A 24,849-nucleotide genomic window follows, 5' to 3' on the forward strand; every position below is an offset into this window, starting at 1 on the left:
GACTGTTTTTTGTTTTGCCTGTTTTCGTCCTTTTTGGTTGTTCGACCTTTTGTCATTTTACCCCCAAAAATGGTCCCGTGTTACATTTCTGAGAATTGGAAATTCGCATATCATTTTTGAAAGAAATTTCATTTTTTCATGTCCCTGACTTTCTCAAACATAATTCACATTAATTCTCCCGAGGGTCATTTCCAATTATTTGACCTGATTACTCTTTCCTACTTCAATCGTCAATTTTTACCATTTTTCATGTTTCATCAGACAGAATGACACATATTTCAATACGCTGCGTAGGTATTTTTGTACTATATTCGAACTGCAGCAAGTCTGCTCACAAAGAGCGAGTCTGAATAACCTGAGGAACAAAATGAGGAATATGCGCGGTCGGGTTGTGTTTCTTTGTTCAGACCAACTTCACAAGTTTGTGGTACCTCGGAGGATAGAATTTTTGATCTTCATGGCCCCGGTCGGGAGTGCACACCACCATAGTATCCTACCACGAATCTGTATAAACTCCTCGTTATGAAATTTACAGGCGTGGTGAAATATCCTGCACTACAAAATCGCTTCAAACTGAATTGAGGCAGCGATTGTCTTTAAAAAATTCCATTCACGACTCAAATTGTAACATTGAATTTTTAATTTGATCAGCCTAAAATTCATAGTTTTGCCAATACTTAATTTACTAAAAAATTATTTGAGACCAAGTAAATGGCGGCCGGAATATTCAAGGTTTGGTCCTGATGCACGCAGTCGAGCAGTCTTGATCAGTCTTGTTGCGTTTTCTTGCAATTTTAATTTTTATTGGAATAAACTTTAAAAACAATTTTTCTGGAGTCTTAGTATTCACAGAAATTTAAAAAAAACACTGACAAAAATACATAACAAGGAATGGAGTTATTAGGTTTTGAACAATTTATAAGTCAGCAGGCTGCTATAGAATCAGTATAGTTCAAAATGAATTTAATGAAATTAACAAATCAACTAGCAGTTAGTCAAAAGACAAATTCATTAGTGAATTTAGCGATGTATCATTTTTCTGAATTCCAATAAAAATATCATCGCGCCAAGTAATGATGGTAGCAGGGGAGAACATAGGATTTTCTCGATAGGTGGGGGGACGGATTTTCAAAAAAAAATTCTTACATTTTGTCTACCTTTTTTTAGGTCAACCATTTTGATTTTCTGAGCTCCACCAAATCACTATGAAGTCCCTATTTGATTAAAATTTTCTGCGCTGCAGGCGATTTTATGAAAAGGCCAAAAAAGCGTTTTTAGGAACTTTTTGGAACATTTTGATCATAAAATTGCGTTTTTTCGGCGCGCGGTCCCCACTTAAAATTAGTATACTTTGGCGCCGAAATCACCTTTAGAAAAATTTAAGGGTCAGTTAGCCAAATAGAGACTTTTGGACCGGCAGGGGGTCGCATCCTTGGTGGATGGTGCCATCATGAAAGGCTTTTGTTATGATATTATGGAGCGCTACATTTTTTCCGTTACACCACGGTGCCGTTATAATTTTTTCAACAAATTTTTTTTAAAGCCTTGTGCTTTTTTCAAAAAGATTTTTACAGCCCTTGTTTCGTTACGAGGCAAAAATGTTTCTTTAGTGAAATGTGAGCGGATTCTGCAAGAACGACGATCTCTTTTTTTCTCTTGTTATTTCGTTTTTTTGATCGTTCCGACAAATTTTTTCATGTTTCAAGACTAGTCTCTGGATTCCAGAGACCTATACATAACAAATTGTGCGCCTATCTTTCGTAATTTAGTTCATAATTTTACTTGGTATCTTCAGCAGGTAAATAAATCCTCATTACTCACTGTTATCATAACCCGGGTCGACTGTTATCTTAAGTTTGGCATATTTGAAATGGCATCAAAAATTTTATTGAATTTCTGAAAGTATGTAATCAATATAAACTTTTAGATGATATAATTGAGAAATTTACACATATGGATTATAAATGCTTTGTTTTAACATCAAGAAGAAACATACGAGAACCTAGGAAAACAAAATTTCGATCGATACAATTGATGCTTATTTTCTAAAATCATTACAGAAGATTTGCATCAATGGTGTCGATCGAAATGTAGTTTTCCTAGGTAACTCAAATGGCGTTCAAAAAACAAATGGTTGTCATGAAACTTCGATGGTCTAAATTTGATGACATGTTTTTCGAACGCCATTTGAGTGACGACAGCAAATCAATTTTCTTTCTTGTTAATGTCTACGCTTCTTTTTCTACAACAAAGACAACACAAAATTCCCCAAACCAACCATAACATAATCAGAGCTATCAGAACTATAGCTACTTTGAGAGCTTGCCAGCCAACGTGAATTCTTGAACAATGAACATGATAGGGTAACTTTTGCCACATTGAAACATGTTTTCTCGATGCAATTTTGTCGACAAATTCGATAATTTTTTCATGGTTTTCGTATGATGAAAACTGATTTGCAAGTTTATTCAGGCTTTTTTGGTGAACGGAATAGTTGCCAATTACTTGATCGATAGCTTCTAAAAGTTTTTCGACCTTGAGTTCTTTTAGTGTTACTCCGACGGATAAACTATCCAGTTTTGCAGCGTTCGCAAATTGCTCGCTAAATTGAGGCAAGAAAACTCCAGGAATTTTTCTCGAAACTAGATCAACTATCGACCCTAAGCCACAGTGGCTCACAAAAACTTTGACTTTAGAATTCCCCAGCAAAATAAATTGCGACAGGTATCCAGTCAAATAAAGATTGTCCGTTGTTTCCGACAAAACTCCACTTTTTTCTGCAATTTTTTCCAGTCCAAGATCCAGCGACCAAATAAACCTGTACTTTTTTTGAGCTTTCAATTTAGTCACAATTTCGTTCAAAGAATCTTCGTCCAATTTTGCGTGAGTTCCTAGCGACATGTAAACTACGTCCAAATCGTTTTTGGAAATCCAGTTTTCGATTTCCGGGTCCAGTTCTGCATACGATTCTTCCTTTCTCAAACCACCAATATAGAGATGTTCAACTTTTTCGTGAGGTTTTGGGTATATTTTCGGAGAAGTTGGAATCATCATTGGGAATCGATCAGTGTATTCGGTCGTCAAAAACTCTCCTTGGTACTCAAGTTCCGGTAACTTTAAGGAGTCTCTTTTTTCTTTCAGCCATTGCCAGCTCTTTCTAGCGAAGGGTTTGAACAAGAATAATTCATGCATGGCAAACTTCCATTTATCTTCAATGCACTCAACTCCACCTGGGGGTAAAAGTATGATACAAGGGTCCTTAAGGTCCTTAATGTGTTTTATCCATAAAGAGACCCATTTCTCTCAGGGTTCTTGAAATGTTTTTATAGAGAATGGTTTAAAGGTGCGAATAAAGATGTTTTATGTTTAAAAAATGGTTACCGGTAGAAAATCCATTGCATTGGATTAAAAAATTTAAGTACTTATTTTGTTCTCCGCTTAATGAGACACCTGAAAACGGGCCTTGTTGGCTTAATGGTGTTCTCCCAAACGATTCTAATTTGTATTTATAAATTTTTATAAATAACTTTGTAACTAGATATCGTTTGGAAACAATTTATTATTATTTTTATTATTAACCCATGTCTCTTATAAATTTAGGGGACTCGTGTATCTTACTTATACCAACCGGGGACGCCAATACTGAGGCCAATGACTGGTAGATCGAATCTTTCGGCTACTGTCAATGTCGACACAATTGCACTGTCAGTTATCAGGATGTCGAAACGGCTAAATATGAGCAGGTGCAGTTTAACTGGAATAATCACTTCAGCCTAGGGACTTAAGCAAAATCAAGGATTGCGAAAACACCAATTTGTTTTCCAAAATATCTTTTTTCGGGTGCAGCAATATTAATAATAATTGTTCATAAAAATAAATTTTGCATGGTCTTCGTGACTTTTGAAAACAAAATAGCCTATTAAATTTTTTGCATACCAACATTACCGAACTGATTTCCCGTGCAAACATTTTCTACATAAAAAAAGCTCGCGTTTAATGTCCTCGTGTATAGATATTTCTTGTTTCGGATAATCAGCACGCCAAGATTTGGTGAATATAGCTATCTAAATAAAAAATTCTCGTTCTTACCTGTCAACTGGCCGAGAACGATCCTCCAAAACTTCGGTCAGTGACTCATACCCGAACTCGTACAACTCAATACGATGCGAGCTCACATTGAAAGAAAACTCCAAACTATCCCTGATTGAATATTCATCAGGCAAACCGTGGTTTTTGATAACTTCAAAGTTGACGATTTTGCGGAATGATTCTAATTTTTTCTCGCATAACTTTGCAGATTCGAAAACAGTACATTTGTTAGTTTTGCAAAGTGGGACCAAAAGTGTAGAAATGGTTCCAAAATGGCCGCCATAACAGGGTACGAAGAATAAAATATTCACAGCCGACGCCTCATTAAGCAGGAAAGCGGCTAAAATTACGCAGAGTTTGTAGACTGAATACATTTTTTTGCAGCGATAAACGAAAATTCAACGAAACTCAACACGTATATATTTTATACTTTGCGGTTATGCGATTTGCTTTTGCATTCTTTTTGTGTTTTTTATGAGGTACATGAACCAACAAATCTTGAATTCACGCCTATTAAATTTTCGATTAAACGTCGAACTTCAAACTTAAACAATCACACCGAAAATGAAGCTATTTAAAAACACTCGGACAAGTAGCAAACAATTGGAATCATCAGAATTGAATAACGGAATAATCAATCAGTTTTTTGTAGAGTTTGCATGCATATTTGAAATTTCGGTCAGCCCTCAGACATACATTTTATCTGAAGAATACCGTTTGCAAGCACAAATTTTCTGCAAAAAACAGTGCAGATATCAATTATCTGGACAAAAAAACAAACTTCAAATTGAAAGCACGTTTTTTTTCCATATCGGCCGACTTTAGACAAAGAGAGGCCCACTTTGGTACATTTTTGTCAGCAACTGAGCCAGTGGTTCTTTTGTGCTTTGCTATTGACTGAAAAAACTAAAATTGATAGATTTTGGGTTAATTTTTTTCCCCAATTTTTTTGTTGAAAGGCGGAGAAAATTGTGTCGTCCAAATTCAACCCAATGTAGGAAAAATTCGTTTCAATTTCAAGTTTGTTGTTTTATACAAATAGTTCAAGCGAGTACTGTAGTGAGCTTCAAAAATTTGGAACAGGTCAAGCGATAACAGAGCAAATTATTTTTTTAACTATAACGGACAGAATTAATGGAAAAGAACAATTGACCGATTTCGGAAAAAATGTTGCATTCCAACGTTATAGCTTTTAACAATTATAACTAAAGTTTTTGAAACAATTCTGACCTTGAGGGAGTGAAATGGCGTAAAAGCTGCTATCGAATTTTCAAAGCTGCATTTGAACCGATAAAAGAGCAAATGACAGCGTTTTTCCGGAGCACTTGATATTTGCTTTATTTCAAATATACAATTAAAAAATGTTGTTCATTCAACAACGAATTGCCATGTAAATTTTCAGAGTAAAAAAAACACTAAATACCGACAAAAGGCAAAAGGAAAACTTTAAAGAAGTATTTCGATTTCGTTTATTTTTGAAGGCCAGAATTAATTAGGAAATTTAATTCGTTGTCCGATGAATTCGTTAAAAGCTATAATTATAGAGAGTTGCAAAAAGTTTGGACAGACAAAAATAATTAAAAAGAGAAATCTGCCAATTTTGAGCTATTTTTGCATGCAGATTTGAATTTTAGGTGACATTGAGATATACAATGCTGATTTGAATTTACCGGACAAAACGCATTAAACTTGAAATTTAAAACGCTTTTTTCTCCGATTGGGTTGAGTTTAGGTGAAAACTTATGAATACAAAACTTGCTTAAAATTTCAGCGGAATTAATATAATTGAATTTGTTTTGCGAAATTCGGGCCCAAAATTTTACCCCAAAAATGGGTCATTTTGGCTTTTCTTAGTTAATTAAAAATTACGCCAAAAATACCCAGTCGATCACAGACATAATTTTTTAAGCTAATTTTTTCGACAGAAAACATGACTCAATTCGACGCTATAGAGAGTTGCAAAAAGTTCGGACATACAAAAATAATTAAAAAGAGCAATCTGCCAATTTTGAACAATTTTTGCATGCAAGTTTCGATTTTCAGGTGACATTGAGACATATTTTCTGAGTGAAAAATTAGCTTTTGCATGTAAAAATTGTCTGAAAAAGGTCATTTGCTCTTTTTAATTATTTTTGTCTCGCCAAACTTTTTGCTACTAATTATAAAACTCACTCAAAATGGCATGCAAAAATCACAAAGTTTCGGACAACATCTTAAGTTTTTGAAAAAAACTCTCATCTTTAAGCTGAACCTAATTAAAAATAGTTCTCTGAAGTTTCGTTTTTAGTTTTTTGCCAGAGTTTTATGTGTTTTTTTTGCATTATAAGAAATTTCATGTCAGATTGCTGCTGAATGAAAATTGTTTTGGAATTAAAGGCTTGAATTTATGTTTAAAAACTTCCTAAAGCAGCGGTATCATTTTGTTTGCTCTTTTGACAGTGCATTGCAGACTTTGCAATTTATCCAAAAAACAGTGGGTGGGCTTCCGATTTATCCACAAGAGCATGCAGAAAGCAAAAATTGAGAGCAAAATTTAATGTTTACTGAGTTTTGCTTAAATAAATCAAAGACACAAATTTAGATAGAAAGAGAAGTCTAAAAGTTTTATCAAAAACTGCTGGATTTTCTGATTTTCATTAGAAAACTTTTGACACTGTTGAACACAGAGACGAGGTTGAGTCTCACACCTTTGCAATGCAAATTCAGGAAGTCGAACAAAATCGAAAAACACAAACTAGATCTGTCAAAATAAAAAGAGCTAGTTATGAAATAAAAAGCTAATAAATCAATAGATTGTTAAATAAACGTCAAAGAAACTTTACTAGGTGATAAAAAATTCGAAAACTGTAATAGGCCGAAAAAAAATCAACAGCACTTGTAAAATGTATCAAGCTACACTAAACCTCAAAACGTACCCACAAAACAAATTTTTCTCTTGTTGAACGATGCAAAAAGAGGCAACTCATCCGATTTCAAATATGCAGAAACCTATCACGCCTAAAAAAAGAAGAGGAAAAAAATGGAGCACTTTTTTAACTTTGCTTGAAAAAAAATGTTCCGAATTGGTAACTTCCCCTTTGACTTTTAAGATGTCTGCTCTAACTTTTTGCTATAAAATAGTAGCATGAAGTTTGGATTGATAAAATTAAATAAAAATAGAAGTTAGCTCATGTGGAAAATTTTTTGATTACATGCGCTAATTTTTTGGACAAAAATTATGTCTCATGTTTGTGTGAAGCATCGAAAGGTCATGCAAAACTGTGGACAGAGAAAAATCACTCTGTTAAGTGCTATCTCTCTGTCAAAACGTTTTTTTTACTCTCTTTTTTGATAAGTAGCTTGCTTTTTTATTTCATTTTGACTTTTTCAGTTAATTACCTCTTTGTAGCGGTCAAATGCTTTTATAAGAACTTAATAGATTTATTAGAAGTCTGATATATTTTTTTCAAAAATAATGAAATTGAAACTTTGAAAAAGCATTAAAAATGAATCCGAAGTTTCCAAATTGGGTCCGAAAATTCCAAATTTGTCAAATTAGCTACGAGATGGAAAATGCGGTAAAATCCTATCAAGACAAGTTTGAGGCGAAGTCTAGACAATGTTAAACTGTATTTTTTCTGTCAAACAGTCAATCTTGACTGAGACTTCATGACAAAACTTAACACCAAGGCAGATCACGCATTAGATGGAGAGCTTTCTTATATGCAAAAATTCAAGGTGAAAACTTAAAACAGAAAATTTGCCCTAAATAATTGTTTAAATGCCATTTTGATTTTCAGTGATAAAAAAATAGCGAACTAATGATAATCTCACAAACAGTTAGAATAGTGATAAACTCTTTGCATATTATCCAAAAAAAAATATCTGGGCTCTCGATTTATCCGCAGGAGCGTGCAGAAAGCAAGAATAGAGCGCGAACTTTAATGTTTACTGAGTTTTGCTAGAAGGAAATATTAGAAGGAGAAGTCTAGAAGTTTTAACAAAAACTGCTTGAACGTCTGAGTTTCATTAAAGACTTTTGACACTGTTGCACACAGAGACAAAGCTGAGTCTCACATCTTTGCAATCCGAAACCAGGAAAGCAAAAAAAATCGAAAAACACAAAAAAAACTAGATAAAAAAAGCTAGTTTTTGAACAAAAAAAGATAATAAATCAAAAAAATGTAGAAAAAAAGCATCAAAGAAAGTTTACAAAAAAACCGAAAAACCTTAGCAGAAAATTTTGAAGCCGAAAAAATTCAACAGAACCTAAAATGTCTATCAATTCCCCCTAAACCTCGAAACGTACCAACAAAACAAATGTTTTTTTTTGAAAGACGCAAAATGAGGTCACTAAATTCGGATTTATCATAGGCTGAAGCCTATCAAGCTTGAAAATAGAAAATGAAAAAAATGAAGTTTAAGCAAATTGAGTTGGTAAAAATACAATCATCATACTGAGAAAGTTTCAAACTGGACAGATAATTGAAATACCAAGAAGCACAATATGGGTCTGTAGCGACAATGTTTTGCTAATAGAGTCTCTTAGCAAAGGAGTCAGATGAAAAGGGTCCTGTTAACCAAGTTATTCACGGAAATAAGAGTCGACTACCCAAACGTAATACCCTTGCTTATCGCAAACGTAATAAATGCGTTTTAACTCAATATCGCAAATGTAATAAATGCGTTTTAACTCAATAAACACCTAGACTAGATTATCCTGCTCATAAAAATCAGATTGTTACCTTTTGTACGATTTTAGATAAGAAATCAGTGTAAGCCTAATATTGCTCTTTCAATGGATGTCAGGATGCTACGGAAAACAGGGGCTGATTCATAGTTTTTAGGAGGGGACAAAATTTCCAAAATTTGTAAATTATTTTGTTAGATCATGCTTTTGTTTCAAGATTTTCAACTTTGAAATCATCGCTTCAGCTTGAAATGCTTTGAAACTCCACCAGTATTCAATAATTTGACTTGCGACTTTGTCTAGTTAAAATTGCATTTCTAGGAAATCTAAACAGAATAAAAGTCTCAAAAAACATTTCGTAGTAATTCTCGACTAAATTACAATTACTAATAATTTATGATGATAATAAGCTACAAATGTGTAGGAATATATTGTGAGTTGATTCTTCCTTGTTTCATGGTAACGTCTAACTTCCTGAGATCCCGTATAAACATTGAAACTTCATTTGATTTTTCAGCGAAATTTTTATAATTCTTGCATGGTATTTAATGAATGTCAAAAGCTGTTAGTTGATTAGTTAGAGTTGAAAGTGGTCATAAAAAAAATTGAAAAAAAACGGAGATAAGTTTTCAAGCGGGGGCATTTCATCTCAAAACAATTGTTCTGGGACTACTGTTGGTTTATAAATAAAAGGATATTAACTTCGTTGATATGAATTTTGTTCGAGCTGAAATTTTTTTCTCTGCATGAGTCTCAAAATTTTCCCAAAAAACATTTTTCATCGAAAAATGGCCAGAGCTACAGATTTACAAAAACTTTCCATGTAGATAATTATCGCCAAAAAGTAGCGAACAGCGTATACTGTTTTTTTTTAATGAAAGCAGTCCTTTTGACAAAGCAGTAAGCTTATGATACAAGCCACAACTAAAACAAATGACAAAAAACTGTTGTTTTTTAATCTCTCCCACCCCTATTCTAAAAACTTTTCTACCGGAATGGAGTTAGATTTTGCTGATATAACTTCTAATGCATCAATAATTTTTGATTATATTGAATGACTGTAAAAACAGTTGGTTATTTGAATGGAGTTGAAATTGGTCACAGGAAAAAACACCTGTGATCAGAAAATTTTTCTCACCTTTTAAAAAATTGAATACAGAAGGATGGAAAATTTTTGACTGAAAGATTTTATTTTTTTGTAAAAATAAATATTAAATTTGTACAAACTTTGATAAAAGAGCATTGATCATACTTTCATGGAATCAATTGAAAAAAAAACACAGATCAGAAACTAGTTATACTACGCATAGACATCTGGAAGTAAAATTCTATAAAAACGGGCTAAGAGGACCAGTGTTAGAATAATTGAAATCTTATTTGACAGACAGAAATCAATTTTTCAATTTTTGATGTTGGAAGAAAAAATACCGAAACAGAAAACGTTAACTCTACAGGGGTCAGTTTTAGGACCATTAATTTTCATACTGCATATTAGTTACTTACCCAATGTATATCAACACAGTAAGTCAAAATGATCGCTGATGTTGCAACATTGAATAATCACGTTTCCTCTATTTTAGAACTCATGGCCAGAACTTGAACACACAGATCTAATTGATTAGATAAAAATTTACTGACATTAAACAATTAAACACAAAAACTTCTCAGAATCAACGACTGATGTCGATTCAGTACTATTAGATCAAACATTTGAAAAACATTAAAAAAACCAAATACTCCGGCAAAATTTTGGATAATACTTCAAGCTACAAACCAGATTTGTTAAAATAAAAACAAAACTGAACTTACTAGCTGGGAAAATGTATTAAGCTAAAATGTTTTTCAGTATTAAAATATGCTCAGGCTGTACAAACTTGTGTTGAGCCATTATTATAGTATGGAGCTTTATTCAACGGCAGTTTTGCAAAAGTTGATCTCAAAATGGTTAATTGATACAAAAAAGTTTTTCTGGATCTGATTCTTGAAGCAAAAATCTGAAAAAAAGCTCTCGAGATATGAGTTCGACAAAAATTTTACACATTTAAATTACATGCATATGAAATGATCAAACTGCTTAGTCAAGTATTAAAAAAGACATACGATTGAAAATTGAACGGAAGCATATCAACTGCTGAAGTGAATAATACAATCAATCAAGTGAAAAAAAGTTGAAAACAAAAATTACCCATAATTACCCAAACGTTAACCATAGGTCAAAATATCTCGTAAACAGAATAAGAACACTATTCAACCTGCCAAGTTTTCAGGGATAATCGTTTGTAAAAAAACTGTGGAATAAAATAAAATTGAAAAAGTATCTGCCCAAGTACATAGATTTATATATAACGTTTAAAAACAATTTCGTCAGTAATTTATTTATTAGATTAAAATTTATTTGACGACCAAGTTTATTTAATGAGGTAAATTTGTGGGTCATTGAAAACAGAAAAAGAAGTAATATATGGTTTTTCTCCCATTCATTTTAGACAAGAATTGAAGAATCCTTGCAGAGTCTTCACCCCACAGGCAGCATTGCCTTCTGATGTATTCTCGAGTCAGAAAAGAAAAATTAAATTTTGTACGTCACACATGAAGACGAACTTGTTTTTAAACATTATATATAAATCTATGTACTTGGGCAGATACTTTTTCAATTTTATTTTATTTTATTCCACAAAATTTTTTTTCAAACAATTTTTCCTGAAAATTAGCGGTTTTCGACGAACTTGTGCTTTGTTGCATGCAGAGTTTTCTGGTTTAAGTAAATTGTTTGCGTTGATTTAAAAACTCTGTTTGGTTCACTATTTTTTATGAGACTAGAAATTTGTAAAAAGGAGACTCGTAATACGTTGACCGTAATAAAGAATTTCAGATCTGTTTTAGAAAATTTACTGGGTACGGGCACGCAGGTTGTCCTTTAAAAATAGCATTTAAAAAAAAAACTATACGCACTGTTGGTGTCAAAATATAAATTTTGTCTAAAAATTAGGCCTCTGATGGTGCTAAAAATGTTCGGTTTACCACACTGCTTAGAATTTATCACATGTGCTTAAAGTAACAGAAAAAAGTATGCGCGTCCATTTAAAATGGAGCTATTTTCCGCATCGTTTTGCTTCGGCAAAGCTTGAAGCGATATTCAAAATATCTGTCAGCGGTAACAGCAAAGATCTGAATCAGGGTAAAAACTCAAACAAACAGTTTTTGGATTGATCTTCTTCGAAGCTATCTTAAATTGATACCTGATCTAATTTTCCCGCAATCGATTGTTTATTGCAAGATATAGCTTCTCACGCTCCAAGAACTCAGACAATTTGACGGAGGCTTTTTCTTATACCAGGCAACTTCTGAGTCGCCTTTACCTTTAATACTGAATTTATAAACTTGAAATGCGCATAAATTAAGTTAAATGGGCTCGTTGTCGAATACCATTTTCTAAAAAGTTATCGTTTTTAAAAAAAATTTTAATTGACTTTTTTACAAAGAGAGTATAAACGTGGTATATAGAAATTCAAGTACTGTGACAACTTGGAAGAAAAACCTCGCAATTATCGAAATTAAAAAAAAAGCGGCAGCTCGCTAAGTTTGAGATTTAGTTTAAAAAGCGACATTGTCTTCGCTGCGCTTACACTCTGCACATGTGGTATAACGCGCGTGAATATTTTTTATTGAAACTAATCTAGATTATTGTTACAAAGATTTGTTCAATAACTTTTTTGTTGGGAATCGCCGCTTTCCTTAAATTTTTCGAGTTAACTATTTTCCAAGTTGTCTTTGTTGTAAACTGTTGAACATGGTTGTTTTATACAATAATGAGTGAATGAGCGATGCATCTTCTCATTTGAATGTACGCAACTCTCGATTTTGACTTTTTGCCTGTTCTGATTAAGTACCATATTAAAAAAACTTCAAAAATTTTTCGTTGAATGTATTCGTAATCATTTGTTCTTTTTCTGGGTTTTGGCTCTTTTCTTACAACATCTCCAAAGCAGTTTGCAAATCAAATAAAGCAAGCACGTTCCCAAAATTGTGAACACGACCTTAATCAGATTCCAAAACATTGCAACTCGAGCACAGTTTACCTGATATGGCAATTTGGTCTTGATCGATAATTTCTTCCTCGACGCAACTTTGAGAGCAAACTCATTTATCGCCTCATGATTTTCGTATTGTTTGAACTCGTTCTGAAGAAGAATTAAATTTTTCTTGAAGCTCTCATAATTCCTGGTCACCATTTGAATGGCTTCAAATAACAGTTCGAATTTGAATTCCTTTAGGGTTATTCCAGTTTTAAGGCTTACGAGTTTGGCTGCATTTGAAAATTGGTCGCCAAATTGGGGCACAAAAATACCCGGAATTGCTCGGGAAATTTGGTCGACCATTGAGCCCAAACCACAATGTGATACATATATTTTCACAGACGGGTGACCCAACAACGTATATTGAGGCAAATAGTTGCTCAGAAAAACAGAATCATGTTTTTCATCAAATATATTCAGAGATTTTGCTTTATTTTCAAGTCCAAGACCTAGCGACCAAATAAATCTTAGCTTTGACTGACTTTTCAGATTTTCCACAAAGGTTTTCAACTCTTCGTTTTCTAACGTTGAATGAGTTCCAAGAGATATGTATACGATATCTTTGCCATTTTTGCCAATCCATAATTCTAATTCCGGACTTAACTTTGGGTGCAACTTTTCATCACGAAGTCCTCCTAAATAAACATGTTCTACGCTCGGGTGCGGCTTAGGGTACACAGAAGGCGAAGTCGGAACAAACATTGGAAACCGATCGGAATATTCGGTGCCCAAAAAACCACCTTGAAAATCCAAATTCGGGAGGTTTAGTTCGGCTCTCTTGTCTTCAATAAACTTTCGGCATTTTGAAACGAAAGGCTTGAGAATGTACAGTTCGAATATATTAACTGGCCATTTGTCTTGCACGCATTCAGAACCTCCTGGAATTCCTGGACTTTGGATGATCATAGGCATGTCGTACTTTTCACCGATCAGAAGACTACCCAAAACTACAGAACAGTGTAAGCATGATAGTTCGATCCACACAAAAAGAAAAACAAGAAAGACAGTTCCTGTCAAATTCATAAAAAGTTTAAGCGAGAATTTTTCTAAGTTTATTTATTAATACATTTTAAAAAAGAATTCTCTTCAAATATCGGTATGTTCTCAAAATCCTTCATGTCATTTTGATTAAAATTGGAAAACACAAAAATAAAAAAACAAGCTGTTTTTAAAATTTAAAAAAAAAACACATAATTTTTGAGACCCATAGTATCCATACTTTTGGGACCCAACTATCGTATTTGCACCTGCTGAACTATCAGTAATTAGAAGGTCAAATTTTCCAGGGTTTTGGTCGATAACTTCTGATAAGGAATCAAACGCATATTCGTACATATCAGATAAAAAATCGCAAATCGTGAGCAAAAAGTTCAAGTTGCCTTGAAAAGAATACTCATCAGGTAATCCGTGACCTTTAATTACATCAAATTTGACAGTTTTGTGGAAAGATTCAAGTTTTCGCTCACACATTTTGGCGGATTCGAAAACTGTGCAATTGTTCGTTTTGCATAATGGTGCAAGTAAAGTTGACATGGTACTAAAATGACCACCAATACAAGGCATGTAAAATAATATGTTAATAGCACCACAAAATTGTACCAAAAAAGCAAAAAATATCACCCATTTTGAATCCATGATTCACAATAGTACGTTGGGGCTAAAATTGGACCGAGATAATACAAGTTCAAAAAGTTAATTTGAGAAGAACTAAATATGGATGGGTTTACGATGTGAATTAGTCAATTTAAGCTTGAAGCACTTCAAAAGGTCAATATTCGGCTGGGTCGACTTTAACACTGTTTACTTGGGTTCGCTAAAGATCTCAATGACATTAGTTAACTTAAATCAAAATTGCCTTCAAGGAGTTTTGACCATGCCGTTTTGTTTCGCTAACAGTTTGATAAAATTTAAATAAAATTATGGACAACCCATTTAAACTTGTTCGATGCCTAAATATTTGATTTGGATGCCTCATTTAGATAGCTTGCGTTGAAAAATACCTTGAAAAACACATAGCTTGCGTTGAAAAAGATTGCTTGCGTTGAAAAATTTTTTATGATTCAATTTCTCTTCTTTTGAATTCATGTCTGTCCACCGTGATTGAACTTTTGAGCACCCCGAAAGCTAAAAAAAAAACTATGATCTACTCCTCGTTTTTTTCAAGATGCCCCAAAAAGTTAAATGAGTTCGTGTAAAATATCATACCAAAGCCCGCCCGCGTTACTTGACAGTATAAAATATCTCATATCAATCCGCAGTGACAAGCAGAAAAAATTTTTTTTTCTTTTTTACAATGCATAAATTTATTTCCAATAGTAGGCTGAAATATGCAGATAAATCCTAAAAAGCAATGTGCTGGGGTTAAGCAATTGTCAGACAACACTGCTGAGTGCAAGCAAGGAAACTATGTTTATTACGCTCTCAGAAAGGCTGCTGTTCACTTCAGTCTCGGTTTTAAGCGCCCGTCCTCAAAAATGTTCCGATTGTCATTTAATTGTCCTCGAAAAGTTTTTGGTAAAAGAAAATATTGGAAAACTATAAAAATTGGACAATATCAAAGATCAACTGTGAAAGTATTCATTACGAGGCCAAACTGTGCATTTTGTGAAATGTAAGCGGACTCCACAACAGACAAAAATCAGATTTGTCGCGGAATCCGCAACATTGCAATTTTTCTTTGATCTTCTTTGCTGTTTTGTATTCCACGGACAGATAAATAGCTAAAACACTGTGTTGCTCAAAATTGCTTCAAAAACAGGCAACTTTGCGGAATCCGCAACAAAATCCGGAACCAGTTTGTGGAATCCATGAACAAATCATAATATATGTGCTTAGCAAACTGAAGTTGTCGCGGAATCCGCAACTGTAAGTGGAATCCGCAAACTGTAAGCGGAATCCGCAAATTGTAAGCGGAATCTGCAAATTGTAATCGGAGCCCGCATAAGCTTGCGTAATCCACTTACATTTGCGGAATCCGCATACATTTGCGGAATCCGGAAAACCTGCCTATATTCGCTTGTTGAGGAATCCGCAACAAAATCAATGTGCCGAAAAAATTTACGTTACAGGTATTTGCACGCGGAATCCACTGAAATTTTGTAAGTGGAATCCACTTACATTTTAGAATTTGTTTAATGACTTGTCTCTGGAATCCAGGAACAAATAGACACAAAATTGTGCGCCTATCAAGTGCACAGTTTGGCCCGTAATGTTAGTCGTACGAAACTAATACGAAGAATTGGCTAGCCTAATTTCAATTAGGAACGGTTTTTGTTGTGCATGATAGTTCGCGACGCATAAACAATTGGCGTTACGGCTTCAGTATTATGAATCAAATCTTCATAGTTCACTTCAGTCTCGGTTTTAAGCGCCCGTCCTCAAAAATGTTCCGATTGTCATTTAATTGTCCTCGAAAAGTTTTTGGTAAAAGAAAATATTGGAAAACTATAAAAATTGGACAAGATCAAAGATCAACTGTGAAAGTATTCATTACGAGGCCAAACTGTGCATTTTATGAAATGTAAGCGGACTCCACAACAGACAAAAATCAGATTTGTCGCGGAATCCGCAACATTGCAATTTTTCTTTGATCTTCTCTGCTGTTTTGTATTCCACGGACAGATAAATAGCTAAAACACTGTGTTGCTCAAAATTGCTTCAAAAACAGGCAACTTTGCGGAATCCGCAACAAAATCCGGAACCAGTTTGTGGAATCCATGAACAAATCATAATATATGTGCTTAGCAAACTGAAGTTGTCGCGGAATCCGCAACTGTAAGTGGAATCCGCAAACTGTAAGCGGAATCCGCAAATTGTAAGCGGAATCTGCAAATTGTAATCGGAGCCCGCATAAGCTTGCGTAATCCACTTACATTTGCGGAATCCGCATACATTTGCGGAATCCGGAAAACCTGCCTATATTCGCTTGTTGAGGAATACGCAACAAAATCAATGTGCCGAAAAAATTTACGTTACAGGTAATTGCACGCGGAATCCACTGAAATTTTGTAAGTGGAATCCACTTACATTTTAGAATTTGTTTAATGACTTGTCTCTGGAATCCAGGAACAAATAGACACAAAATTGTGCGCCTATCAAGTGCACAGTTTGGCCCGTAATGTTAGTCGTACGAAACTAATACGAAGAATTGGCTAGCCTAATTTCAATTAGGAACGGTTTTTGTTGTGCATGATAGTTCGCGACGCATAAACAATTGGCGTTACGGCTTCAGTATTATGAATCAAATCTTCATAGTGCGCATAAATAAGTTCAGAGCATCGCCAAATTGCCTATTTTCAAACTCCCTGAACTTTGCAAAAAACAATCAAAAAAATATATTTTTTTAAAAGTTGGTTTTAGGGAGTCGATATCTTCTATGGGGTAGGAAAATTTCCTGTTGAAAACTATTATTTTGATAGCCGAAAAACGATTGAATAAAAAAGCACACCAAGAATAATTATTCCGTTCTCATCGAAAGTCGGAACAATAACTGGCTAATCACCATAACGCACAAGAACGAAAAAACTGAGCATGAACGTATATATCATTTATGCGTTCCTAATATGTGCAAGCAAGGCTTTAAGGCTTTATCAAAAAGGGGAATATTAATCGAGTAAACGATTTGAAGTAAATATAGGATCTGTCTACTAGCCAAGATTTAGCTTTTTCTAATACGAATACCATTTAGAAGTTCTCGAAAAAAATCGTAATCATTTTGCTTACTGTAGAATTTGACAAACGTACTGAAAAACTTCCGATACTCAAAATTTTTGTTGCAGCGAAACTGAGGTAGTTTTGCTCAAATAGCTTCCGCTTCGGCTAAGCAGTGTGTATTAATTTTTTTGTTTTAAACGCAGCTAATTTCGTTGGGACCTTGTCGGGTAACAGTGGAATTACAGTTATGAACCCGACTGTTGGGTTGTTTTTTTTACTCACTTGAACTTTTCAAAATGAATTATATAAGAAATACCTCTCATGCCTAACATTTTTGAAAATATACTTTTTGCGTTATTGAATTGGCGTTTCTTTTTAAAATTTTTTGCTTTTTACATTAAAAAACTTGTTGCCAACAATTTTGACGGGGAAGAGAGTTGTGTTGATACCAATTTTTTCAGCATGATCTACAAAAAAATCCCAGAAAAGGTTTTTTTTTAAAGTATCCAGCGGCACAAGTTTACTTTCACAAAATGAAATTCGTCATTTTGCTCAGAAAAAGTATATTGATAAAAACATAAATAAACCAACTGACAAAAAGTATGGCTTTTTTCCTTTTCCTTTCTTTAGTGAGGTCTCACTAGTCAGGAGCTTTTTCACGTTTTCCAAATAAAATGATTTTCGATGTTATGCTCAATTTTAACGACTTTGGTTCTTCACAACCAAACCCAACACCTGCTAAGACCACTGATTACAACAGAAAATTAAGGTTCGCTTGAGGCGAACTATGAAAACTTTAAGTTTAGAAAAGAAAATTTAGATATAGCCACATCTAACAAACCTTAATTTTATGTTGTTATCAGAGCCCAACGAGGTGGTCGGTCTTGTTGTGAAGATGAAAAAAAGGTTAATCTTGAGCATCGCGATTACTTATCAAAAAGCATTTCAATTATACTTAGTATTTTTTATTAAACAATTTCAAAAAAATTCGACGTTCCCATCAGAAAGTTTTTTTGGCGTGATAAGCTTGTGTTCGTCACCTAAACTATCTCTAGCTAAATATTACCTTGTGAGAGCTAAATAATACCTTATACCGAATATTTGAAAAAACCCGCGTACTTTCACTTGCAATAAGTGAATAATTAATGTACGTTTGCATAATAATGGTCAAGCAATTATAATTCCAACGTGCCGAAAGGTCAGTTTGCCGAAATTATCAAGAGTGTCAGTTTGCCAAAAGTAAGAGTTTCTTTGAATTGATTGGCTGTATTTTTTAAGCGCTGAGTGAATGGCGCTTGCGAAAAACTGTTTTTTTTTCGTCTTTCATCGCTTATTGCATTGCATTGCTTATTGTTGCTTAGCTAAAGTCTCATTTTTGCCTTCATCAGAAAAAGTTTTTGATAATTGAAAGGCAAAAAATCTAAATTACTTCCTACAATGAGATGTTTGTTATTTAATGACCGGTTATTTAATTCTTAGACAATAAGAGCGGGTCTAAATAAATTTTTTACTTAGACTGAAATAACATAAGAACAAAAAGATAGTATCTTTTCACAGAAACGTACAAGACTCCTATTTTCAATTTATTATAAATCATCAAATTGAACATTTTTTGAAATTGAAAAATTCTACAACTGTGCCATTAATCACTTGATTTGAGATTGGAAAACCAGTGTTTACTCAATCAAAAAACGATGGAAGTCTGTAAACAAATTTCATACAAATTGCACGCAAGTTATCGTCTAAAATGAGTTATTTTTGGATCACCCAATTATTTTTGTCGTCTAATTTCTTGACAAAAAATATAACCTAGGATGGCAAAAAAACAAGTTCTCCAATTTTTCAGCAGATTGAGACTTCAGCACGTTAGTCCTTCACCGGTCTAGCATGTGATGAAGGATTGTTCTTAAGGACTGCTCTTTAACAAACTTGTCGCCTTTGATAGAATATTTACAAAAAACAGAAACCAAAATTCTTTTATAATGCATTAGGGATAAGTTACTCCCCCTAAAATTTGGGGTTGAGGTTTTCAACTTGTTCAAATTTCGGCAGAGGATGCTATCTTGACCGACGGTATCTTTATTAATTTTTATAATAATTTGTAATGTTTAAAATTTGACTAGTGATTTGGGCAGTTTTGGCGTCTGCTTTTCTCTCTTCAACCCACAGGGGAAAGTGTTGAACTGTCCATTGTATCTAACCCACTTGTTCCCTATCCTCTTGGTCCCCACCCCCACAGCACAGCCCCCGTGTAGAGTGTAAGGAAGGGGGGCTCCAGCTAGATCCAAATTGAACCAGAACAGAGCACTTCCTATGAATATAAAATAACGAAACATAATCAAATACAAACTTACTAATGACAAATTTTAACTGTTGACAAATTTTAAGTTCTCTTATCATTACAGGGATAATGACAACATAGCGAAATTGTCCGCTTTTTTGAAAAATGGAAATACGCCACCCTGACATTGTGAAAATAACAACCCAAAACCGCACTAGCCGAGTTGAGGTGTTCGACTTAAGATTGGACTGGATTGATCGAATACATGGTCAATATTTGACCTAACATGCAAACGCAAAAACTGGCCTTGAGTCGGAGCAAAATTGAAACGTAGCTCGGGTTGACCTCCCTTCAACAAAAGTTTTAGTCATAGAATTTCATTCAGCTTGTCTATGAAAAAGTGCTATTCTTATAATTCATTGAAAATTTTATGAGTTGCATTTCAAAAATTCAAAAATACTTATGAATGTTTGAATGTTCCGACTGAATGTTCCGACTGCCTTTTAGGGTTTATGGAGCAGCAGTAATAACATAAAAAAATTAAATGAAATAAAATAAAATGAATTTTTTTTTAATTTGAAATTTTTTATAAAAATCATCCCCCCACACGCCATATAAAGTACAAAAAGATAGATTTCGTTCCTTGTAACAAATCAATTATGGCAAATAAGCTTCGTTCAACCAATTTAGAACGACTTATAGGACTGATTAAATCTCCGCTTACGCGTTAATAGCGCGAATTATATCGGTCGTTAATTGTCCCAAATTGGTCAAAATGGCAATCTTTAAACACTCATAACTTTACGAAAACTGATCACAGGTAAAATATCTTTTCAAATTTAAGCTCAAGACAACAATACATTTTGAATGATATTTAAAAATTCCGTCAAAAAAGGCTAGTTAGAAAGTATAAATTTGTCTGAAGAAAAAAAAATCCAAATTTTCATTTTTGAGTTTTTTTTGAAAACGCTCCCTTTACGCTATTCGAAAAGCAAAGGGCTATATTTTGCGTATAGCGAAAATTTTTATAGACCAAATAGCATGCCTCAATTCAATTTGAAATGATTTCTAAGAGGGATAAAACTCAGCCGTGAATAGCACGAAGCATCACGCATTATTTCTCCAAATTGGCTAGATCGGCTATTTTCAAACCCCCATAACTTCACGAGAAATTATCACAGCTAAATATATTTTTCTAAATTTGAGCTCAAGAGAAAAAAATCTGTCGAAAATGGCTAGTTAAAAAAAAACAAATTTTGGGGGGAAAAAACCAGCCCGAGCACAAATATTTAGCCATTTTATTCAAAAATAGTCGGAATAAAAATGATTGAAATAAATTCTCCGTGATTTGATAGCCTACTTTGAAATTCTAGTTGCACAATTCCATACAATGAAAAATGTTATTCATAAATTTCACAGTTAGAGCAAATGTTAGTCAAATATCTTTCGTGCAATTATTTCGTAATAATCCCCTTCTCACCACGATAAATAAAACTCGCATTTATTGTCGCTCAAACAAGGCAGCATTTTTTAGTTAAATTTTTTGTTCTCTTTGTTAAATGGCTAGCTGATTGACTACGCGTCCAGAGATTTCGGCCAAAGATAATTCAGCCGATTTCAAATTCAGACAATTCAGCCAGAGACAATTCAGCCAATAATAGTGACCGCCGCAGTCGCTCCAACGTGTTGCGAGCTTGCCAACAGAGGGTAGGACTCTATACGAAATTTAGAGCCGGTTATCGGCGACCTTAAACCGAGAAATAGCTCCAATTCCGATTTTTTTTTTCTTTCGAACTTAGCATTTTGTAAAACTGGCTGAATTGTCTCAGGCTGAATTGTCTGTATATTTTGGCTGAATTGTCTGAATTTTTATTTGGCTGAATTGTCTTTGGCCGAATTACCTGTGCGCAGATTGACTATGATGCTTTCCAATTTTGAGAATAAATTTTTTCTGCAGTTTGGTTTATCAAAAAGTCTACTTATTTAGCGGAATCATCTACTTAAGATTCACACCCCTTTTCAAGAAAGAAGAGGGTAAATTATTAAGTAGATCCATATTTTCAAAAGAATGAAATAAATTTTAAGGAAATTCCATAGGAGTTGTATGACTTGCATTTTTGTTAACACGGGAGTCGAATAAATTGGAACCTGATCTAAACTACATTTTATGATTGGATAAATTAGATATTTTACCATTGTAAAGTATTTAATATTAACCAATCATGATCCATCTAACTAACAACCCACTTATTTGTAAGTGCTGAAATTACTTGTAATTTCAGCACCAGAGAGATTTGAATTTAACTTAGAAATTAGTTGACTCTCCAAGAAGACTTCAGCAGCCGCAATAAACCAGTATACCCTAGATCTATTGAGCCTAGCAGAGACTAGTTAAACAACCTGAGACTAGATAGTATAAGAGTAAGATTAGGATCGGTATTAGACTAAGAAGTTGCACGAATCTATCCGGCCGAAAATAAGATAGCGTGACGAGCAGACGGTGTACCCTATCCGAAATTACTCTATGAGTTAACCACCTCGGTTATAACTCATCTGGTGCGACAAATATTCACAAATGGATTATCAAACATATAGACCCATGACAATACCGTCAAAAACACGCAGAACGTTCACAAGAAACACTTTTGCGGAACACAATTATAATTACGTACATTCATCAAAAACAAACTATCCCCCACGAAAAAATAATAATAATCAGATAAGATCTCGATATTGGGATAACCCAATGGCAACAACCAACTCAGTAAATTTTCAAACTAATTCACATCCTCCACAGGATCGTAGTGAAAATTACCCATTCTTTCAACAGAATAAAAATAAAAAGCAAGCGTCTCATCAAACGGATTATTTATCCTCCAATGATGATTATTTACAACCAGATATATTTGCACCATACACTCAAGAATATCGTGGACAAGGAGTGCAAAAACCGTATACATATCATAGAATTTTTTCTCCACACCCAACAGATACACAAAATCAACAACCAATGCAAATGCAAAACCCAATTAATGCACAATCTTTTCAACCAATTCAAGCACAAAACCAAATGATTACACACTCGTATCAACCAACACAAATGCAAAATGAAATATCACTTCCATATTACCTTCAACAACACGAAATAACAAAAAATAAACTTTCGAATTTTTCACAAATGCCAAATGCAGCAGAATCATTACAAATGACAATGAATCCATACCTTATGGGTGGATCATCAATAACATCAAACAAACCATTAATGGTATTCACAGGAACAGACCCTGAATATTCTGTAGAAGATTATTTAAATGCAGTAACAGCAAATTTAATTTTAAATATAGGACCTGAACCAATTAATACGCCACTACATCAAAATTGGATACATCGACGCACAGCGTTGATACAGACAACCTTAGATGGCGCAGCCCAAAAATGGTTTTCAGTATTGCCTATAGAAATAAAATCAAATTGGAAAAGATTTACACAAGAATTTTTAAAAATGTTTGACTCCGAAAGAAACAAACAACAACAAAGAGTTTTATGTAATGAAATTCGCAGATTACCAAATGAAACCATCAAACAATTAGCAGTACGTATTGAAACACTAGTTCGAAAAGCATACTCACTAAATACACACGACTACAAAAACACAAAAATGACAGAAATCTTAATGATGACCTTAACACCTCAATTAAGGAAAATAGCAATAAAAAAGAGAGCATCCCATCCCTCCTCAATTCGAGAGCCCGATTTAGATTTTCGAAAACTAGTAGATAAACTAGAGCAAGCGGATATCACAATGAAACTTGAAGAAACAGAAAATCTGAAATTACAATATGTTAACCGAATTGAAACAAATACCACAAATATCAACAATATACAGGAATCAGATATAGACCTCGTTGAAAAATCACTGAAATACTCAATATTTATGAAAAACACCCAAACTTTAAAGGCAAACCATCTTTCAAAAAATGGTGTAATTATTGCCGACGATACGGACATAGTATTTCTGAATGTAGACAAAAACAACAGGACAATCAAAACAAACCTCAAAAATATAAGGAACCAAATAAATCATTCTATCAGTACATGAAAAAAGATCAAAATCTACCGAACAAAAATGTATACAGCAACAACAGTTCAGGAAAACCACTTCCGAACAATACCAATTACACGAGAACTCAATCACCATATAACTCAAGTTATAGAGGAAGATCACCAGAACGAAGAAATACATTAAATTCGTCACAAAATCATTACAATAGACCAAATAGTCGAAATAACTACTCCAGATCAAATTCAAATACAACACAATTTGTTTCTAGATCTAATTCCCAATCAAGGAATAATTACTATCCAAACAATCAATCACGAAACTCATCATACAATAGAAATAGAAACTACTCCAATAATCGAAATAGAAGTTATTCAAACAACCAAAACCAGAATTACCCGAACAATCGATCAAGGAATAACTCATATAATAGATCAAACTATAACAGACAAAACAATAATTATCAAAACAGATCACGAAATAATTCACAAAATCGACATTCAAGTTATAATAACCGTTATAGAAATTATTCCCAATCACCACACAGGAATAATAACCATTATAAAAATTCTAACAATCGCCACAGAAGTAGTACACCTAAACATCAAAGAAATATTAATCAAGTACAATCAAACCCAGAGACAACATCAGACCCCCCAGGTATTGATGACACAGGAAATAACGAACTACAACTAAATCAAATAAACTGTGAATCATCAGATTCAGAAAGTGATACAGGAAACACTATTTCCATCAATATGATAGCAGTCGAAAATGACTACGAACCTATTATATATGAACAACCTTTTTCATCACATATATATGAAAATCAATTAGAACTCCTTCACAATTATTATATTGAACCCATCCATTCTACACAAACGGCACAAGAAACTAACGAAATCAACACTACAAATCAATCCAATGAAAATGACAAAACAAAATGCTTGAATACAAATCACATCTATCAAAATATACAAAAAGAACAACCCAAAGAAAAAATTTGGACAATACCATTTCT

General features: G+C 33.7%; 3 protein-coding genes across 4 annotated transcripts in view; all 3 read right to left on the minus strand.

Annotated features, from left to right (window-relative positions):
- Positions 1–555: 555 nt before the first annotated feature.
- On the minus strand, positions 556–4,628 carry LOC134844717 (UDP-glucuronosyltransferase 2B15-like). Its single transcript, XM_063861531.1, has 4 exons — positions 4,090–4,628; positions 3,629–3,729; positions 2,285–3,230; positions 556–652 (listed from the first exon to the last, which is right to left on the minus strand). Exons 1-4 carry the CDS (start codon positions 4,461–4,463, stop codon positions 556–558), a joined length of 1,518 nt encoding a protein of 505 aa, XP_063717601.1. The 5' UTR covers positions 4,464–4,628.
- Positions 4,629–12,479: 7,851 nt separating this feature from the next.
- On the minus strand, positions 12,480–14,569 carry LOC134844198 (UDP-glucuronosyltransferase 1-6-like). Of its 2 annotated transcripts, none has more exons than XM_063860768.1 (2): positions 14,168–14,569; positions 12,480–13,752 (listed from the first exon to the last, which is right to left on the minus strand). In XM_063860768.1, the coding sequence occupies exon 2, from the start codon at positions 13,744–13,746 to the stop codon at positions 12,694–12,696; it is 1,053 nt and encodes a 350-aa protein (XP_063716838.1). In that variant the 5' UTR covers positions 13,747–13,752; positions 14,168–14,569; the 3' UTR covers positions 12,480–12,693. The 2 variants fall into 2 exon arrangements, with proteins under 2 accessions (XP_063716838.1, XP_063716837.1); XM_063860767.1 differs by having other exon boundaries at positions 12,480–13,781; positions 14,082–14,569.
- A 4,910-nt stretch (positions 14,570–19,479) lies between these two features.
- LOC134844718 (prolyl 4-hydroxylase subunit alpha-1-like) overlaps positions 19,480–24,849 on the minus strand; it is a 59,195-nt gene continuing 53,825 nt past the window's right edge. Inside the window, exon 10 of the mRNA XM_063861532.1 lies at positions 19,480–19,798. Within this exon, the coding sequence (XP_063717602.1) occupies positions 19,596–19,798 (203 nt within the window). The 3' untranslated portion in view covers positions 19,480–19,595. The remainder of the gene's footprint in view (positions 19,799–24,849) is intronic.

Source organism: Symsagittifera roscoffensis, chromosome 4, assembly GCF_963678635.1.
Source record: "Symsagittifera roscoffensis chromosome 4, txSymRosc1.1, whole genome shotgun sequence".
Taxonomy (NCBI): Eukaryota; Metazoa; Xenacoelomorpha; order Acoela; family Convolutidae; genus Symsagittifera; species Symsagittifera roscoffensis.

Excerpts from the sequence above, each read along its gene's own strand:
- LOC134844717 (XM_063861531.1), bottom strand. The coding sequence starts at position 4,463 with ATGTATTCAGTCTACAAACTCTGCGTAATTTTAGCCGCTTTCCTGCTT. Across the intron at positions 3,730-4,089 it reads CGTTCTCGGCCAGTTGACAG|CCGTTTCGACATCCTGATAA; the intron begins GTAAGAACGAGA and ends GCTCATATTTAG. Across the intron at positions 653-2,284 it reads GTTCTGATAGCTCTGATTAT|GCTGATCAAATTAAAAATTC; the intron begins GTTATGGTTGGT and ends TATGAATTTTAG.
- LOC134844198 (XM_063860767.1), bottom strand. The coding sequence starts at position 14,469 with ATGGATTCAAAATGGGTGATATTTTTTGCTTTTTTGGTACAATTTTGT. Across the intron at positions 13,782-14,081 it reads AATTACTGATAGTTCAGCAG|TTTTGGGTAGTCTTCTGATC; the intron begins GTGCAAATACGA and ends ACTGTTCTGTAG.